Source organism: Euwallacea fornicatus, chromosome 4 (assembly GCF_040115645.1).
Source record: "Euwallacea fornicatus isolate EFF26 chromosome 4, ASM4011564v1, whole genome shotgun sequence".
Lineage (NCBI taxonomy): Eukaryota > Metazoa > Arthropoda > Insecta > Coleoptera > Curculionidae > Euwallacea > Euwallacea fornicatus.
Window position 1 is genome coordinate 6,084,838 of NC_089544.1, and position 21,736 is coordinate 6,106,573.

The 21,736-nt window shown below is 33.6% G+C and overlaps 2 protein-coding genes across 4 annotated transcripts in view; one reads left to right on the forward strand and one right to left on the reverse strand.

The window, feature by feature from the left end:
• LOC136338840 (cytochrome b5 reductase 4) overlaps positions 1 to 21,736 on the reverse strand; it is a 149,381-nt gene that overhangs the window by 113,987 nt on the left and 13,658 nt on the right. Inside the window, exon 2 of one of the 3 annotated variants that reach the window (XM_066281594.1) lies at positions 1,359 to 1,436. The exons of the other annotated variants lie outside the window; for them this stretch is intronic. The gene's annotated coding sequence lies outside the window, so the exon portion shown is untranslated. The remainder of the gene's footprint in view (positions 1 to 1,358; positions 1,437 to 21,736) is intronic. 3 annotated transcript variants of the gene reach the window in all.
• Positions 17,705 to 21,642, forward strand: LOC136338842 (UDP-glycosyltransferase UGT5-like). The gene is made up of 3 exons (XM_066281600.1): positions 17,705 to 18,152; positions 19,554 to 20,357; positions 20,550 to 21,642. Exons 1-3 carry the CDS (start codon positions 17,810 to 17,812, stop codon positions 21,044 to 21,046), a joined length of 1,644 nt encoding a protein of 547 aa, XP_066137697.1. The 5' UTR covers positions 17,705 to 17,809; the 3' UTR covers positions 21,047 to 21,642.

Sequence of the window (21,736 nt, forward strand, 5' to 3'; positions counted from 1 at the left end):
AAGCTGTATTTACTAATCCAACGATTCGAAAATACATTTATTTAGTCAGGAGAAACGTTCGATGCCATTATCGCTGACCAAGAATATGGCTTAGATATCTTTCAGGTATTTTCACGTTTTTTTAGGGGGCTCTTCATTCTTGCAACTAGTTTGGACTCTAACGACAACGTAACGAATAAAGTCTGCAATCCTGACCCTATCTCTACCATTCCCAGAATAGTTAACTTTATCCTGGAATTAATCCAGACATTCAGTTTTGGCTCCAGGCTTAAAAACTTTATTACTTTTGTTGTAACTTTACTACTTACAAGTTACAACTTGAAGTTTTAGTCTAAACTGCTGTAACAACTATGTTCTGAAGCCTTCAGCTTTAACGAAGTGCATAACAAAAGCTCATAGGTTTTGATTAATTCACGCCTAAGTGTTTTGCTCGCAGAACCATTGGTTCCAATCATGACTGAGGTGAGCCGTTATCACAATGATCTAATAAAAAAAACTGCCGTCGAATTTACAAAAATTCTTGGATGAACCTAACGACGAGGCAATTTACTTCAACCTGGGCTCAGAAATTTACAGCGAGAAACTGTTCAAAGGGAAGCAGAAGGAATTTCTTCAAGTATTTGCAGGCCTTAAGTAAAGAGTTTTATGGAATTTCGATAAAGATATAATAGGGCAACCTGAAAATGTGGTAATTAAAAAATGGGTGGCCTAACAGAATATTTTAAGCGAGTTTGTAGCGAAGCTCTGAAATAACGAAAATCAAAACAATTCGAATTTCAGCTCATCCCAATGTCAAATTCTGTTACCCCTTGAGGCTTCCTCAGCACTACCGAAACCATCGACAATGGCAAACGCATCCTTTGTATTTATATACTTGGGGGATCAAACAATGAATGATCACATAGTTAGTTAAGTTGGTTATAGCTTATTAGTAGACTTCAAAGATATACACAGTGAGAAACTGAAACCGTTAATTGAAGAATTGCTTGAAAATCTACGATATTCACAGGTGGCTAAAAAAGTGTCAAGGATTTGCCTTGAAAGACTCATAACTCCTTTGCAGACTGCAATTTACTGGGTCAAATATGTCATAAGGCATAAGGGAGCTCGGCATTTGAGAGTTGCAGGACTCGGCTTGCCCCTCTATAAGTATTATACGATAAAGTTATTCGCTTTAGTTTTTGGTTGTATTTGCGTTATTTTAATTCCGGTTAATTGGTTAGTTAAGTTTCTAATTGGTCAAAACAACTAGTCCCTTTAGTTTAGGGTTAGAAAAATTAAAATATCTTGAGAAATACGATACGTACATTGCAAGAACTTGGGTTTTTTCGGTGACTTTAAATGTAATATCTACTTACATGTAAGATGTGATTGTTGAGGCAATTGTGAGTTCTTCGCAGCCAGTTACAAGAGAAGTCTTATAGTATATGACATACCTGAAACAAAAAGGATAATTATTTTTAGGGTAAGTCGGTAAAGAAAAATTCAGGTGTTTTGGAGTTATTCGATAGATATTTCATTAACACCCCTCTTATTTGCATAATTATAACTCTATGCATATATTCTCTAAATCAAAATCAACGAGTTACCGCCCCGCGGCAACTTCCCACCGTGCTCCGCTTATGCAAATTTTCCCTCGGGGTCAACCTTCGTACAGCATATAATTTAAATGCGGTAAACTGTCGAATGAGTCGTGATGCCACGTTCCATATCTCTAAACCCCACCATATGTTTAGGAAGCATCCAGTATATTGCAAATTTGAGACTTTCCACCAATATTGTTTGTGAAATATAACATGTGCCGTTCAGGAATACATTTAAGTTCGGGCAAAGGTAGTTTGACCTTTTCCGCCCTCGTTGAGAAAAATGATTATTTCGTCACCCATAAATTTTGTTCCGAAAAACGAATTAAAATTTTAAGTTTCCGGTTTCTCTATGTTCGAAATTATCAACTTGCCGATAAATCATGTTTATGCCAATAGTCATCGTTAGTTGTGAAATAAATGTCTTTAAATGTTGAATTACCTATTATTAATGAATCACCTTGTAAAATAAAAAATTGCCAAAATATACATCAAAATAAATATTTCACCCCTATTTTTCAATGTAATGTGGGGTTAGTGAAATAAAGTAGCTCTAGAAAACCTTGTTTCCTGTGTTTCTCTTTGACAAAAAAAGGCTTTACACGAAGTTATCTGTTTATGACCTTTTGAAGAGTGCGAGCAACCATGAAATCAGTAACTACCTGACCTGAAATTTTGCGTCCACTTATAGAATAGGAAAGTTTCTCAATATAAATATGTGATCTCCTATATTAATTATCGAGATTAGTGAAATTTCTATCATTTCATCCATAATTTTATCTATTATTATTAATCTATAATTTATGACGACTAAAATGACAAAAAAATGCCTTAGACCGCAAGTCTAATATTATTCAATATTTTATTCACTCTTGTTCCACACATAAATAATACATTTAAATATAAAAACATTAAAGTGTAAAGATATAATATCAATTTTTGACGGAATTTGTGATTTATCTACTCAAATAAGTTCACTATTTCAGATAAATAATTAGACTGGCCGGAACTAAGTAGACCACACTAGTCCGTTTTCTGGTTCTTTGATTTCTTGTGTATCAACCTGTTAAAAACAATCAAGAGGAAGAAACCAAAGATCAAGATCCCAAACAAAACTACCACCACAACCACCATAAAATAGTTATTCCAAGGCAAGCTAACACCTGCTACTCTCAAATGTAGAGTCCCTTTATGCTTAATGACATTCTACCCAACAAACTATAGTCTCTATGGATGACATGGATCTTTCATGGTAAAATTTTGACCTATATTGCACGTTTTTCCAGTACCTGTGGTTGTTAAGTTGCTCATTAACTAAGTATTGGAATTTATTTTCGCCAAATTCCGAATCATTATAGGATAGCTGGAAAGTCTATCCACTTTGTATTGCGGTGGCTGCATTAGTCGATTGATCTCCGAACATTGGATTGTGTTTAGTGTTAGTAATGAAAAGTCTCATTTTAATGTGTACTAAAAATTGACACTCATTAAAATATGTTAATTTCAAAGATTCAAATAAAAATGGAGTTGTCATAATGAACCTCCCCGAAGATGATGACAGTAAAATACAATCAAAAAGACGATTAAAACGAAAACACCAAATTCAAATCATGCAACTGAAATGGATTCAACTTTCCAACCAGAAGTAAAAATTAATTCCAGAAAAATCAAGCAATTGACGTCTTAAAAAAATGTAATAAGGCGCGACTGTACGGCGTATAATGAAACCTCATGAATGGGATATTTATTACTATGAATGGTATATTTGTTATTATGAATGATAATTTATTTTCAGGAATAGGAGACTTACCATAACAGGGGATTTTTCATGGAAGATTGCTATAGATGGATGCATTACTAGTATACAATGATACATTCAATGTTTTCCTATGATTGATGATATAGACATTTTTTAAAAGTATCTAATTTTTTACTACCAGGAGTATTTTTGGATATGAATGACAGATTTTTCCCCCAATTTGATTTTGTGGTCACAGTCTGTGGTCAAAAAAAACCTAAATAGATAAAAATAACCAAAAACTGTTTGTGAGCACAAAATTGAAAACAAACCAATTTCCTATCAACAAACAAGCTTTTTATTGTACACGTACTTTTTAAGTGAGTTTGTATTGCATTTTTTACAAAATGTATTTTTGTTTTCCTCATAAACGAATCGATAGATTTTGAATCGCAATACACCATCGAATATAGTTTTGAAAGATCTTCAAATGTGAAGTGTCACTAAACCATGTTTCAATTGAGAACAGTCGGCCATTTTGCACTACCGGTGATGTACGCAACACTAAAAAACTAAACAAATATGAAAAGATAACTTTTATGCTGCTTTTGATTATTTTTAAATTAATAATTTTTTTTAAAGTTCACAGGGGCGAGACAGTCTGACAATATAGAGCTGCATGGTATTGTGTTTGATACGATTTTTAAAGTCCCACTCTGTGCTTTTAAGTGATAACATTCTCTTTACAAGCAGTCTATCAGTAATTTGGTTCACGTACTCACCAAGTTTCCCAACATAATCTTGCATTTTCAGTGTTGGATCTATTTAGAGTACGAATAGTTCACATTTCCCTATAGTCTTCTAAAAGCATTAAATTTTGAATTGAGTTACTTTTGTTCTTGTTTGGCCTTTTCGTCTCCCTCCTAGATTTACATAACGTACGTGCCATTTGGGATTTAGCGAATCAACGACCGAGGCGGCCCATGACTCTTTCCAAGATACGTTAATGTTCCCCATTTCAAACTCAAATTGTATCCAGCGCCATTCAGCTAAAGTGAAGTTGATCGTTTATAAAAAAAACTGTAATTAAGGACATAACTGGAAAAAAGCCCTATTAGCTGCTAAAATTCAGCACACATTTTTTGAAATTACTTCGTAACTGATATTTGGACCACATTAAATATCTGACAATTTAAAGGCTTTGGTTCGGTAGAGTGCCTGGAGTTCTCAATCAAATACAATTCTATAAACCCTTAAAATAAGATAAACCCAGTATTTATTGGCCCTTTTAGAAACAACATTTTTTTTTAATAGATTTTAACTAATTTGAATATCTGACATTCTCAAGTTTTTGTGGTTTTTAGGCTGAAATTAAGATCTTCAGTGGCGAGCCAATAAGAAGTCTATAAAATGTTTAAGATTTTATGAACAATCAAATAATAACAAAACAGACTTGTTTCAATACCTTAACTTTTTTTTCAGACGTCCTGATTTTTGATGTGCAGAGTGTCCTTGAAGTGACCCTATGATACCCGACCAAAACCTCCTTTACGAAAAATAAGGTTTTTTAGACAAAGCCTATGTCCAACCTTGCGTTGTTTTGTCGCTGCTGGGTGCCAAATTTCTCAAATTAATAACGTTTTTTTCGAAATAATTGCTAAACAATTTTATCGATTTTCACTCATTTTGCCACTAAGAGATACTACATAAATGAGTGTATTTTGACGTGAACAGGATGTTTTTTATGCGTGGAACTATGCAATAGGGTACGTCGATCGTAAATAAAAGTATGTATTTTTGTTATCCCCTGTACGAAGGACTTTCAATTTTGCTCTACCACAAGTTGACCTTATTTTAAAACTGTTTTGTTTCTTCTAAAATTTTGACCAGGTATACAGTTTTTCTACAAAAAAAAGAAATGTTAAAAAAACTTAACGCAATGTTTAAAGATCAGATTAATTTTTCCAAATGAATTTATTAAAGTGTTCAGATAGAAGGGCAACGTATTAAACATTTCTTATTAAACTAAGTTAGTAGTCATTTGGAATTAAAATATTTTTCATGTTTGTATCCCGCCTAAATAATGAATACATATAATCCGGACTTTGGCCATCACGTTTGTTTTTTAACTTTGCTTTTCCAATAATGATCAATTGTAAAGTATCGTAAAGTACTTTTTGCAGAGAAACTGCATGTCTGGCGAAAAGTTTATGACAGATAAAAAAGTTTTAAAACGAAGTTAGTTAGTGGCAGAAAAAAAATTAAAGTTCTTCGTACAAGGGGTAACAAAAATGTAAACTTTTATTTATGGACCACGCGCCATTTTTAATATTTCCACATATTACAAAAATATCCTGTTTTCGCCAAAACACGTCAATGTACACATGTACTAAGTCTTAGTTTTAAAATTAGTAAAAATCGATAAAAGCGTTTAGCAGTTATTTCGAAAAAAATATATTAATTTAAGAAATTTGCCGTTCTGCAGCGGCAAAATGAAGAAACATTAAATCACTAAATTTGCCTAAAACGCCTTATTTTTAATTAGGGAATCTTAAGTCAAGCGTTGTACAATCACATCAACAACACTACCAGGTATACAAGTATTAAATGCGAATTTTGTGTTCGAAAAACACATGTCAAATTTGAAACAACGATTAAAGTTAAATTATTCAAAGTATGATCCATCGCTAGCGATACATTTTGTCCATCTGTCGGGCAATTTATGGATACCACGCCAGTAAAAAGTTTCCTCTTTTGCCGCGAACCATTTATCTAACCATTTTTTCACATCATCGTACCAACCAAAGCGCTGCTCCGCAAGTGCGTGACCCATAGATGCGAACAAGTGGTAATCGGAAGGGGCCAAGTCGGGGGAGTAAGCCGCATGGGGTAGCACCTCCCAGTTGAGCGCTTCCAACGTGTCACGAACCGGTTTTGCTGTATGTGAAGGAGCATTGTCGCAAAGAAAAATGACCTTGTGTTGCCTTTTCTGATATTCTGGTCGTTTTTGGAGCAGAGAACGGTTCAAATCAAGCAATTGTTGTTGATAGCGTTTGGTATTAACCGTTTCACCAGACTTTAACAGCTCATAATAGACCACTCCCTTCTAGTTCCACCACACACAAAGCATCGTTTTCCTGCCAAAGCGATTCGGTCTTGCAGTTGAAGTGGATGGTGCACCTGGATCTACCCATGACTTCTTGCGCTTTGGATTTTCAAAGTAAATTCACTTTTCGTCACCAGTGACGATACGATGCAAAAAAAACTTTCTTTTGTATCTTTCGAGCAAAATTTCACATGTGTTTTTGCGTCTCTCCATTTGCCTATCATTCAACTCATGTGGTACCTATCTATCAACCTTTTGAATCTTTCCCATTTCTCGTAGGCGAATGGAAACAGCTTGTTGACTAACGCTTAATTCCTCTGCAAGTTGTTTTTGTATTTGTGCCTCGTCTTCGTCCAACAATGACTGCAATTCTGCATCTTCATACTTTTTTGGCGGTTTTCCGCGTTCCTTGTCCCTAACATTAAAATCACCACTTCTGAAACGCCGAAACCATCATTCACACGTATCTTGTGATAAAGCATGTTCACCATAAGTTTCTTGAAGTAATCGGTATGCTCAGCAGCAGTTTTCTTTAAATGAAAACAAAAAATTAATACTGTCCGCGAATGCTTTTTATTTGGCACAAAGTTCGACATATTGAACGCAGTACAACACTACTATGCAAACACTTTTACAATTTATCATATAGTCGTGGCTATCACTTGTCGATGGCTAAAAATTAAAAAAATTAAAAAACAATCATTATTCTACCGGGTGGTCCATTTAACCTGACAAATCGGGATATCTGGAAAATTACGCATCAGATTGAAAAAAGTTTCAAATGAAAGTGTTTTGTCTCGAATGGATCCACGATATAACACTAACCATGACTTCCCAACTCTTTCACTTGGGGTTGGGGCGGGGGTAACTTTGAAATCTCAAATGGCAACCCTCATTTTTTGTTGCAGATTTGAATTTTACGTTAAAAATTACTTGGAGTTTGTCTGAAACTTTTTTTTCGATTCGCCACAGATGGCGCTGTAATCGGAAAAATTTGTTTTATTCTGATTCTGAAAGAAAGCATCGTGTCTTTCATATTTTTAATGGAAACTTGTTGATTTTTTTGGGTACCTCCGATAGTTTAAAGAAATAAAACCATGGTTTCAGCATGATGGTTGCCCAGCTCATTGGGCTTTAATATCCCGAGAAATTTTACATCATAAATAACGCAATCGATGGATTGGACGAGGTGGACCTATTCATTGGCCAGCACAATCGCCTGATCTTACCCCCACTCGACTTTTTTTATGGGGTTATCTCAAAGAAAAAGCGTATTCAAGAGTACCCACAACGCCCGAAAACAGGATGGAAAGAATTAGAGATGCTTGTGTTTCTGTCGTTCCCGAAGTGTTAGTGTCTACTCAACAAGCATTACAGATGCGCTTAAGAAAATGTATTGATGAAGGTGGTGGACATTTTGAACATTTGCTTCGTCATTAATTTAATGTTCGAACAGTAGTGTTTAATGGAATGAAAATTCAATGTGGATCTAAGTTTATTTAGAAATTTAATAATAAATAAAGTTTTTTTTGTCACAGACGGTTTTATTCCTTTAAACTATCGGAGGTACCCAAAAAAACCAACAAGTTTCCATTAAAAATATGAAAGACACGATGCTTTCTTTCAGAATCAGAACAAAACAAATTCTTCCGATTATAGCGCCATCTGTGGCGAATAGAAAAAAAAGTTTCAGACAAACTCCAAGTAATTTTTATCGTAAAATTTAAATCTGCAATAAAAAATGAGGGTTGCCATTTGAGATTTCAAAGTTACCCCCGCCCCAACCCCAAGTGAAAGAGTTGGGAAGTCATGGTTAGTGTTATATCGTGGATCCATTCGAGACAAAACACTTTCATTTGAAACTTTTTTCAATCTGATGCGTAATTTTCGAGATATCCCGATTTGTCAGGTTAAATGGACCACCCGGTATTTCATGTACTGATGCGCTATCGGTTTTTCAAATCCGCATTTCATACTTGTATACCTGGTACATATAGTTGTGGCCAAAAAAATAAGAGCGTTTAGAAATAGCTCCCGAAACTAGAAAAAAAAACATATAAAACAACAAAAAACTAATAAAAAATGCCGTAATTATAATATTATACTCATTATTTGGCATGGAGTCTATCAACTTGCAGCAGATTTCTATTGGAATAGAATACCAGATTTCTTGGACATTTTTCCATAAAAGTTTCACGTTCGTTGTTTTTTTTTTTAAACTACACGACTTTTAAGAATTTTCCACAAATTTTCAATCGAGTTCATGTCCGGGGACTAAGATGGCCAAAGTAAAATGTCAATATTTTGAGAATTCAACCACGCTTTAACAACTTTGACGGAATGTTTAGGGTCGTTGTCATGTTGGTAGATCCATTTCAATGGCAGATTTTCTTCGGCATAAGACAACATAACATTTTGCAAAATATCCAAGTAAATTTCTTTTATGGTTTTTTTTTATAAAATAAATCGGACTAACTCCTTCATGCGAGAACGAGCCCCAAACTTTCATATTACTTCCACCATGTTTAATAGTGCAAATTATATTTTTTGGGTTTAGTTGTTCATTTATCCGACGTCCCACAGTTACTCTTCCATCATTTCCGAACAAATTAATTTTGGTTTCGTTCGAAAAAAGAATGTTTTTCCAATGCATACGATTTAAATTATTTTTTGCAAATTCAATGCGACGTTTAAGATGTATTTTATTCAAATAGGGCACTTTTCTCGCAATTCTACCGTTATAACCGAACCACTGCATTCGTCTTCGAATAGTTTGGTTACTAGTTAGTACTAGTTGGTACTAATTGGTAGATTGAAATTTTGTTTGGCAGCTGTAGACGTCAGAAAAGGATCTTTTGACACTTCACGTATTAAACGAGCATCTTCTCTATTTGCAATTTTACGTTTCCGGCCTCGGGACTCTGGTTTTTGCTGCATATCTTTTTCTTTTAATATTGGGTTGTTCGATAATTAATGTCGTTTTATTCTCATAGATGGCTTAATTTATACATATCGAGTAATAGTGATCTCGTCGCTTATATTATTATATGCCATTTTAAAGGTTATGTTTTAGACTTTTTTCGATCGAAAATTGAACGTGATTAGTAAACAAGAAGTTGTTTAAAATTTAAGTTGAAGATTGATAATCAAAGTGAGCATTATCGACACATTTTATTATTTTACTTTCGAAAGGGCAAAAATGCAGTACAAGCTCAGAAGAAATTGTTTGAAGTTTATGGTGAGAACTCCCTTACTGAACGCCCGTGCCAGCGTTGGTTTTCTTTCCGGAAATTTTAATGTCCAAGATGCACCACACACTGGACGCCCAATCACCATTGATAACGATAAAATAAAGGCCTTAATCGAAGCTAATCGGCGTATGACAAATCGAGAGATAGCAGAAAAGTTGAACATACCGAATTCAACCGTTTCTCTGTATTTAAAAAAGCTTGGGTACGTTAGCAAATTGGATGTTTAGATTCCTCACGAATTGAAGGAAATTCACCTCACCCAACGCATTAACATATGCGATTCTTTGCTGAATCGTAACCAAAACAACCCATTTCTAAAAAGAGTCATAACAGGTGATGAAAAATGGATTGTCTACGATAACGTAGTCCGAAAACGATCATAGACCAAACAAGATAAACGCGCAATCGACGTCCTAAACCAACATTCATCAAAAGAAGATTTTGCCATCTGTGTGGTGGGACTACAAGGGTATTCTTTATTTTGAACTGCTTCCGAGAAACCAAACTATTGATTAGAATGTTTACTGTCGTCAGCTATCGAAATTGAATGAACAAATCAAAAGAAAACGTCCTGAACTCGCCAATCGCAAAGCGGTACTGTTAAGGTGTTACTTCGATAAATGAAACACGACAAGGACACTTTGTTTTACGTAAAATGGATTGTATTTAATTTGCACTTATATCAAAATAATGAAAGAGTCTTGGTCTAAGTAGGAAGAGGGAGAATGCTTAATTGGGCCGGTTACACAATATGATTCTGATAACATCCCGACACCGACGCAGCTTTCACACGAAAAAGGAGAAAAGGAAGAGAGCGTAAATTACCTCGATTATCCCTTAAGTACTAACCCGGAGGAATTCCAACCGGGGGCGCACCACCACCAAGAACCATTATGGGCTATGGCTACGCCGGATCCTATAACTCGTAGTCATTTGGGGAATATCTATACTAGTCGCTTTTCTGGGAATATCGCGGGTCCAACAAATTGACCATCACAGCAATAGTCCCGATCGAGAAAGCTTCCTTGGACTAGTAGCACATTCCCCAGCCAAAGCGTACCCTTAGTTTTAGCCTGATGGGCCATGTGGCCTGGCACCCAGATGGTATTCTTCGAATAAATATCGCAGTACATGGGCGTAACTTAAAGAATAACATGCAAATACATGATAAACCCAACATTAACAACAATAAAAAATAAAAAGCAACAAAAGCCAGTAACTTAAAGTCTCTAACAGATATTGTTCCATCACGATAACGCTAGACCCCATACGTCTTTAACAACGCGTCAAAAGTTATTGGAACTAAATTAGGAACTGATACCTTATCCACCATATAGCCCTGACTTGGCGCCATCAGATTATTATTTGTTTCGTTCTCTTCAAAATCATTTAAATGGTAAAAATTTCGATTCTGATCAAACCGTTAAAAATTAGTTAAATCAATTTTTTACTTCTAAAAATCAAGACTTTTTCGAACGCGGGATTTTCCAACTTGCTGAAAGATGGCAAAAGGTCATCCACCAAGATGGCCACTACATCATTGATTAATATTTATTATTAATATAAGTATATTCACTTTGAAAAAACATAAAAAATATGACATTAATTATCGAACAACCCAATATTTTTGCCACAAGAGAAGGAGATCTATTAAGAGTTTCATAAAAAAATTTGTAAGTTTTTTTTTTAGTAATTCTTATTTTCTATTCTGTAACAGGATATTAACTGGTGTCTATAATATATGGTTAAGTTATAACAACAAACATAATTCACACACGAAACGATTAAGTGACGAATATACTTGTATTTCTGATATGATTTATATCAAATATCCCAATATCCCTAAAAGTTCTTATTTTTTGCCCATTCGAATTTTCGATAAAATTCTTGAATTTCTTGTATCTTGTAATATATTGTAGTCTAGTATTGCAACTAAGATAGTAGATGTTAACAACAACATTCTGAGACGAGTTGTATATTTTTAGAATAAATATTGTAAACGTTATTACTTATAATAGATTTTTTAAATGACACTCTTATTTTTTTGGCCATAACGTATATATGTATATGTCGGAGAAGCACAAGGGTTGTTCAGCTTTTCCATTATTCTTTGATATTAATAACTAGACACTAACTAACAAAAGACACTAAGCACTAGACTATAATTAATTATATGATACCGACGAATTCACAAACCACTCTTGTCCCTTTTGTGGGTTTCTCGTGACTACGTCTGCAATCGAAGAGCTATCCCGATTGCGGTATCTTCACCCCTTTTTATATAAACAAATGCCCTAAAGACTAAACATAAACATAGACATAAACACTATTATTCACCGACATGTATATTATTACTCATAATTTCCTTAACAGAACGGCTTACGTTCAACTATTTATTTTAAATTCAAATATTTTCTTATGTAGTATAACAGTATATTATACACCAAGCTCCTAAGGTGCATTATTATGACCCTAACATTTGACATTTCTTGTGATATTTATTTCCATGGCAACCATAAATAAAACAGCAACGAGATAATAGTGACATTGTGATTAATTCACTCGCCAAAATAGAATCATTATATCTTTCTGGGCACGTCATCAAAGCGCTGTCATAAATATTCATTTTATTCAATCATCATATCAGTGTTACCGACAACGTTTTGTGCCGCAAATTGCACGTCTTTGTACATGAGGTCCTGCGATGACATTAATATGGCAAATCTGTACACATTTTATTAACCATAGAATGTGAAATGACGTCTTACTTTGAATTTCGTTAGTTATTACTCCTCTGTTATTTTCTTGTGGGTTTTTTCTAACGCTTTAGAATGTAAAATACTATTCAAATTTCAGAGAAATGCAACAATATATATATGCAGTTACTCACAAGTTTCAGCGTACTTAAGTAAAAATGATACAATTCTTTAAATACCCATCTGAAATAAACGAATTTACGACTTTTTATTGTCAACATTAATTTATAATAATATTTTTGATCATTAAAGGTAACAAAATATTTGAATATTTTTCAAAATGAAGAATTAATACATCAATTTGTCATTATAAATTGTTAAATTGTGACATAAAATTGAGGGTACACCATATTAATAAACATCCAATTTAGTTAAAAATAAATATAAAGTTCAACTTCAATATTTTGTGGAGTTTCCCTCGGAGTCTATAATGGCTGGAAGTCGTGGTGACATTGATTGGATTAATTTAGTTGTGTAATCGGGTGATATATTCTCTCATGCAGCAAAAATTACATTTTTAAATTTTTTATTTTTGGGGTTTTTATTTTGGACTTTAGTTTTTAATAGATGTCATATATTTTCGGTGGAGTTTATGTCAGGACTCTGTAGGGGAGTTTTCAGAAATTTTAACATATTATACAGGATGTCCCCGAATAAGGGGGTCAACGGTTAACCACATATTCCTTGGTCAAAAATATATCGATTCATGGTGATATACTTATATACGAAATTGTTTCCTTCTGGAGATACAAGCTCTTAAAGTCTCACTTAAAAAAAAAAATATATGCAGATAAATCCAAAAAGGCTAGAGGGATTGCTACGAAATTTGGTGTATAATCTTTCTGCTTCTCGGAGCACAATCGACGGGGCTTATTATGGTAAAACCACCAGGGGTAGTGGTCAATTGCTACAAGGTCGAATGTTAAATACACCAGAATTTTTTTATTCGTTCATGCAGACAGTTGGTTTTTTTTATGAAATTCCCGATCAGTTACGCAACTTTTTTATCTCTTATTGAATTTGGATTTGGAACCTCCATTAGACGAAAAAAAGTTATTGGAGGAAATAATGCCCCTCTTCAATGGCCACCTAGATCTCCAGATCTAACTCCCTGCGACTTTTCCATTTGGGGTACGCTAAAATCTCGTGTATATGCTATTCCTATTCAAATTGAAGACCACCTAAGAAATAGAATTTTGCAAGCAGCTGATGGAATGTACAATGATCCAATGATGTTGGGAAAATTAAAATTTAATTTTCTTCGACGCGTGAATCTCTGTATTCGAGAACGGGGTGCTCACGTTGAGCACTTATTAAATTAATTGTTTATTGAAATATATGCTTTTACTTCCTTCTGAAAAGTATGTATTGACTGACACTATCAACAATTTTAATTTTTTTTTCGTCTAATGGAGGCTCCAAATCCAAATTTAATAAGAGATTTAAAAAAAGATGCGTAACTAACCGGGAATTTCATTAAAAAAAAACCAACCGTCTGCATGAACGAATAAAAAAGTTCCGATGTATTTGACGTTCGCCCTTGCAGTAATTGACCACTACCCCTGGTGGTTTTACCATAAGCCCCGTCGAATGTGCTCCGAGAAGCAGAAAGATTATACACCAAATTTCGTAGCAATCCATCTAGCCGTTTTCGACTTATCTGCAAAACTTAAAAAAAAAGTGAAACTTTAAGAGTTTGTATCTCCAGAACGAGACAATTTCGTATACAGGGTGTTTCCTAACTACGTGTAAAAAATTAAAAGGCGTAATCCTCGACCGATTTTGAGTCAAAAATGTCTAATAAACATATGTCCGCAAATGCCTTGTTTCCACGATACAGGGTATTGAAATGTGACAAGAAAAAGAGATTTTATTTCCAAAATGACTCAATTTGGGTGTTTGAATTTTAGAAAAGACAATTTTTTGGGGGAATGCTTTAATGATTAATTATAAGAATTGCTGAAAATGACCACCATTACTCATAATGCACGCTTCCATCCTTCTTGTTAATGATTGTCTCACTATCTCGAAAACTCCTGGTGTGTTCGTTTCACATCCGGTAATTATACGTTCCTGAAGTTGATCTAGAGTGTTTATTGGAACAGCATAGACAAGTATCTTCAGATCACCCCAAAAGTAGAAGTCCAGAGGATTACAATCCGGGGACCTTGCTAGCCACGACTGATTAGGCTCTGAGACACCTCTGTCTATCCATTTATTTGGAAAATTTGCATTTAAGTGCTCGCGTATAGGTATAAGGTATAATCTGATTTTTGGGACACAGAACTAAATTCTTTCACTTTAGAGAGTAAAACACCAAAATAACACTGACTATCTTGTTTATAGTAGTGGAAGTAGCAAAAAAAACTAACAATAAACAGTTAGTAAATACCATCAAACCTTTAGAAACCTTTAAAACCTTTTTCAACGTTTTTCAGTCAACACCCTGTATCTTGGAAACAAGGCATTTGCGGACATATGTTTATTAGACATTTTTGACTCAAAATCAGTCGAGGATTACGCCTTTAAATTTTTTACACGTAGTTAGGAAACACCCTGTATAAGCATATCACCATGAATCGATATATTTTTGACCAAGAAATATTTGTTTAAGTGTTGATCTCCTTATTCTGATACACCCTGTATAAGAGCGATTCACGAACTAGTGACGTCGTATGTTTCGGTTCATTATCTTTCTGAGAATAATAAACTCTTGGTATGTTCATTTTTTCTGCTGAGACTCTCAAATTTGTCCTAAATATATTTATATAAACATGTTTATCTATTAATCCATTGATGAAGCGCAATTTTCCGTTACAGCTGGCTGATATACACCCCCATAACGTCACAGATTGTGCAGCATACTCAACAGTAGGAACAGTGTTTCTCATTTTCAGTTCTTTATTGGGTTCCCTCCATACAATTTGTTTTCTATCCGACCTAAAAAAGTTCATTTTGGTTTCGTCAGAAAAAATAACTTAGATTCAAAAATTTAATGGCTTATTAATGTATTCTCGAGCAAAATTTAGTCGCTTGATTCTATTTACTTTAGAGAAGTATTGTTTTTTCCGAACCTACTCGTTCATAATAATTATTTCTTTTAAGTATTCAGCGAACTGTTTTTGCGGAAACTGATTGTCCAATCTTTGACCTCACCTCCGCAGTCAGTTTAGGAACACTCTGTGAAAGATCCTGTTTAATTTTACACACAATAAAACGTTCATCATTAGCACTAAGAATTCTTTTTCTTTCTCTCCTAGTATTATTCTTAAGTATTCTTTCGTATCCAAATTTATAATTTTCTGAATTGTAGAATGCGTTCTGCCTACAATTTTACCGATTTTTCGCATACTCTCTCCTTGTGAAAAAAGTTCAACAGACATTTTCCTTTCGGATTCACTAGTCCCTCATCGCTGAGCTTTCATCTTCAAAATTCTTATTAGACTTCTAACAACTGTGTTGAAACTGAATTGCCCATGAGGTACACTAATAAATCCAAATTGTTTATCACCAACATTCCGATCAATTCTTTTTACCATTCATACATTGTTTGTTGTTGTTTAGTTATGTACGCCCAATTTTGTGTGACAATATTCATGAACATTTAAATTATCTTACCCTATTGACTCCAATATATATATTTTTTTGTTTATTTGAAACATTGGCGTTTTTAATGAAATAATAGTTGCTTTAAATTATTTGACGAAAATATTCAATATGAACAAAAAAGTTAAAAACAATTTATAGCGATTGATCGTGTACGCTCAATTTTGTGATTAAGTGTACATAGAGGTCTAAAAGTCGCCACATAAATTCGTAAAAATTTGAAGAAAATATTTTTTATGAAAATAATGAAACACGTCAAATATTGTTTTTACTTGTGCGTTTTTTGACGAAACAGACATGTATACAGCATTACTCAAGTAGTAGATAAATGTGGTTTTTAATTTTTTTATCTTATGGAATTCCATGTACACTATGACATTTTTGAGTTCTTTAATAAATTGTGAATATATTTTATATAGCATATCAATGTCTAAATTCAATAGTAATTGAAATATTTGCGCAATATGGCAATTAGACTAGCCAGCTAGATCGCCTGACCTCATCCCCATGGACTTTTATTTATGGGGTTATATGAAATAGAGGATGGGCTTAAATCAACCAAGCAATATAGAAGAATTAAAAAATAAAATTATTAAAGAAGTTCAACAAATACCTCCTCAAATGATAAAAAAGGTTCTTGCGGAACTTTAATTGCGGCTTGTCCACTATCAGATTAGTTCAGGTTAAGGTGAGGTCAACAAAGCACATATTCGAACATTTAATACAATAGTTTATAGTAGTTTATATTGTTATTTTTTAAGTTTTAATAGTTCCATTGTAATTTCCATTTTTCGCATTTTTTTTTCGAAAACTGTTAAATTTAGATACAGGTATGTTACATGAAATATGTTCAGAATTTTTCAAAGAATTCAAAAACATCATAATATACATAAAGTTGGATAAAGAAAATATAGAAGATTACATTTATTTACTATTGGATAATTCCATCATATTTGTTACATAAAAAATGCCCAAACAAAAACGAGACTTGACGTGTTCGAACATTTTAATGAAAAATATTTCCTTCAATTTTTCACGAATTTGTGTGGAGTTTTTAGTTCCCTCTGCTACAAATTGCTACAAATTGGCACCAAGCTACCAGACTGTTAACAAAAGTTCGGGCACCTAAGCTTTTTATAACTTGAAACTGAAATCAGCTCCATCTCAGTCTATCAAAATGAAGAACAGTATTTCAAAAAATTAATTACCTACTTTTAGACTCTTTTAAAATTTTTATCACCAATATCTCGAGAATTCATGGAGTAATTGTTTTAAGACAGCTCGAACTAGTCATATTGCTAAGCTCCTTAAAGCTCCACATCTGGGTTCATTATCTCTTTTAATTTTTAACATAAAAGTTTTGAAAGCGCCTCTAAAATAGAAATGCCATTTTATGAGCTTTAATATGGGCCATAAAGTCATTATTAGTTCTAAAATTACGTGACCTCAATCTGCATGCCCAAGACTGTAGTATCAACCGATTACCTCAAAATTAAATGTAAAAAAAATAATAAGAGGAAGAATTTGTTTCGTAATTTTTCAAAATTTGAGCAATTATGGGCAGCTTATTACCTACTACATCAGTTAGGACCTATTACGCAAGATTAGTATATTTTGTGAATGAACTGCTCATTAAATTTATTGAATTTTTACCGATTGATAAAATTAATTATCCAGGTAAGCTTATCAGTTCTACACGGAGGATTCTTATCACTACATGGAATTTCACAGAAACAACCGATATAGCTACTATCCCAACATATTATAAAATGAAAAACGTAACCACAGGCATCGTCAGTCGTTGCCTAACACGCTATCAACTCATACTAAACACATCCAAATCAACAAAAATAGTATTTCACATGATGTTATTAAAAGCATTTGCTTTCATAACTGTAGTTTTTCTCGGTACTTGTGAAAATGCTCGAATTCTTGGTGTTTTCCCTATGGGCAGCATAAGTCACCAAATTCTGGCCTACAAACTCATGAAAGGGCTAGCTGAAGCTGGGCATGATGTCACTATGGTCAGTACCTCCTATCCACATAGGGATCTTCCCGAAAATGGCACGTACACTGAGATTATTCTTGATGGACATGCAGAATACTTCGAACGTAAGAATTAATTAATGATTTTTATTGTTTTTTCGTTATCACAATACAGCATATATTTCACACCAAGTTCATTGTTATGAGCCAAACGTAAACTTTGAATCAGAAGGTTTGTACCACTAACAAATCTAATACGTGAGAGTTGTAAGAACTTCACCACTGTAGGGTAAATTTTTTTACACCATTAGATTTAATGAAATTGCAGACAATCACAATAAACTTACATAAATTAAAAACATATTAAATCCAAAAAACAGCAAAAAAATGTGCCCTGGTGTGGTGAAGTTCTACAGTGGTATTTTATTAAACCTTATTTCGAGGTTTGATTTTTGTTCACTGTTTGTGAATCACTCTGTCGAAATTGCTCACTAAACAAAGTATAAAGGTTGTCTAAAAAATGTTCAGTTTTTGCGACTCTACATTGGGCGATTCGAAAGTTAGAGTTATCCTCTCATCAACGAATAGGACTTAAAAAAATATATTTTTTTCTATTGGCGCTTTTTCGAAATATCGACATCAACGAAGATACAGGGTGTCAAAGTTTTATTTAAAAAATTAAAATTCATTAATAACCATTTGAAATAATTAAACAAACTTTTGTAGGTACCAATAGCTACGTAGGAAGAAAATTCTTTAATAAATAATATTATTTTTTGATTTACCAGTGGCGCACGTATAAAGTTTTTTAATATTTTTGTGAAAAAATGGTACGCCAGTGATTTTTCTAAAAATAAAAATTATTATTGGATCGAAATATTTTAATTTTGACTTTCATATTTTTTAAAAGTAAGTTCAGTTGTTACTTAGAAATTTAGCTTAAACCCAAAAATAGTTTAAACTTGTTTTCTGGTAAAAATCATCGAAGTGATAGTTCCAATGCAATTGGCTATTATTAACGCTTACAAAATTTTGTTTAATTATATCAATTGGTTTGACATTTATTAATAAATTTTTATTTTTAAAATAAATCTGTGATACCCTATATTTCCGTTCATAATATTTCGAAAAAACGCTGAAGGAAAAAAATCTTATTTTTTGAAACCCTACTCCCTAACTCTATTCGCTGATGAAAGGATAATTTGATGTATATATTTAACACCAATAAGGGCTATATGGGGCCCTTTAGGGCTACAACTCTCCTGCTACTAGGTGAAAAAGTTTATTAATAGTAAAATTTGAGTTCTTTAACAATTTTGTCGTGCAAAATATATATCCTGTAAGGCCATGGTCCAAAGACTTCCCTACTTAAGATATAAAATTCCAAAATTGAAGTCATAGAATTTTTCAGTTAGGACTTCATCGGAACCCGGGGTAATTATTTTTTCACAAACATGTATTTTTATTTTGCGACATTTTGGCCAAGTGAATCCTAAAAATGATGTACTGATTTTAAAATATTTTTAGAAATTATGAAAACTTTTGATGTGCTGAACAGTAATGCCGGGGTAATCCAACGATTTTCACTCATGCTGAACTATATTCTGGAGGGCACCAACATGACTTTGAACCACCCCAAAGTGAAGCAACTCATAAACTCCGGAAAAACATTTGACCTCTTTATTACCGAATATTTCCTGAATGAGCCGATACTGATTTTCAGCCATATTTTTAATTGTCCCATGGTGCTTTTGAACAGCTTGGGTATCACTCCTCCTATTAACACCATCACCGGAAATCCTCAACCCATTTCGTATATTTCTCAAGAATCTTCAGGAAATTTTAATGAAACTCTTTCTTTTATTGACCGATTACAAAACCTGTTTGTTTACGTCATGTTGGGCGGCATGAGAAGTTATTACCTGCTGCCAAAACAGAACGAGCTGTTGCAGACATTATATCCAAACTCACCCTCTGTTTATGAATTATTGGATAGGGTGGAGTTAGTACTGCTCAACTCGCATATCAGCACTAATGCGGCGGTTCATCTGGTTCCAAATATGGTGGAAATCGGGGGGTATTTCGTAGACCCGCCCAAACCACTACCTAGTGACTTGCAGAATTTTATGGATGGGGCCCAAGAGGGGGTAATCTATTTTAGTCTGGGATCAAATGCGAAAAGCAAAGACATGGCACCAGAGAGGAAAGAAATGTTTTTTAACGTCTTTCGACGGCTGAAGGAGAAGGTTATTTGGAAGTTTGAGGAAGATTTGCCTCATAAGCCTGAGAATGTTTTGATACAAAAGTGGTGCCCACAGCAAGATATTTTGGGTAAGCCAATATATGCATAAACTTTAATTAGCTTAAAATTTTTAAAATTCGGTTAGTTAATTGGTTAGTCTTTACTTCATTAGGTAATCAATAGTTGATATTGATAAGATTTCTTTTGATCTTCTAATTATCAAGCACCTAATTTTTATGGATACGCCAAAAAAATACTCTATTTATCTTTCTAAATTTCAGCCCATCCAAATGTGAAACTCTTCATAACCCATGGAGGTCTTCTTAGCACCACTGAAACCATCTACCATGGAGTTCCAATATTGGCAATACCAATTTTCGCAGATCAACCTGCGAACGCTGCCAGGGCTGTAGCTGGGGGCTACGGCCTCTCTATAAATTACAAAGATAACTTTACAGAAGCACAATTAGACCATTTGGTGCACGAATTACTACATAATCCAAAGTATCGAGAAAACGCACAAAAACGAGCAAAATTGTACCATGATAGGATTATGAAGCCCATGGAAACTGCAGTATATTGGATGGAACATGTAATAAGGCATGGTGGGGTGTCCCATTTAAAGGTGGCCGGGATAAAGTTGCCGTGGTACAAATACTACATGATGGATGTTATTGTGTTTTTGGCTCTGATTGTGGCATTATTTTATTTTATTTTAAAAGTAGTGGTACAAAAGCTTCTTAGGAGTTGTCAATTCAAAAAACAAAAATCTGAGTAAGAAAATAGAAATTCAGAAACTAATACGTTCGAAATAATTTGCCGAAACGATCCTTCAATGTGCAGTGCCTTCAGAAAAATTTAAGTAATTTTAATGTTACCCTCATGAGACGGTCCACTTTCCAGATTTGAAAGTCCCAGGAGCCCGATTATTTTTCATGATGAGTAAATCTACTAATCACGTCAAAATAGTCTGTGTCTCCTGACATTGCAAATACCTAAACCATATTAATCAAACAATCTTAACTTCATTTCGAAGTGAATCTTCTACTTGCCAGATTCGAGAAACTCTCCTCAGGTAGAGTGACCTTTGTAGAGTGCTAATGTGATACAAAAAAATTGTGATACATATTAAATAATTAGTTGCTATTATATTAACATGAATGTTTGTACCTTACATTAACAACTTTCAATGATTCATGTGTTTGAATGATGAATTAGAAATATTCAGTTCGATTTTGTTACGTCAAGTTAATGATACTTATGATTTAATTTAATTTAATTTTTCATACTACAAAAATGACATTTTTGTATATTGTTACAGAATCAAATTATGCTAAGCAAACAAAAGGAAAATATACATGCCTCTATATCTTATGATGTTTTTTTACTTATAACTGTGCAAATTTTTAGCCGGAAAAACCTGAACACCCTATATTATACATAAAAAAATTAGTTTATTTAATTACAT

Excerpts from the sequence above, each read along its gene's own strand:
- LOC136338842 (XM_066281600.1), top strand. The coding sequence starts at position 17,810 with ATGAAAAACGTAACCACAGGCATCGTCAGTCGTTGCCTAACACGCTAT. Across the intron at positions 18,153-19,553 it reads ACATGCAGAATACTTCGAAC|AAATTATGAAAACTTTTGAT; the intron begins GTAAGAATTAAT and ends AAATATTTTTAG. Across the intron at positions 20,358-20,549 it reads CCCACAGCAAGATATTTTGG|CCCATCCAAATGTGAAACTC; the intron begins GTAAGCCAATAT and ends TCTAAATTTCAG.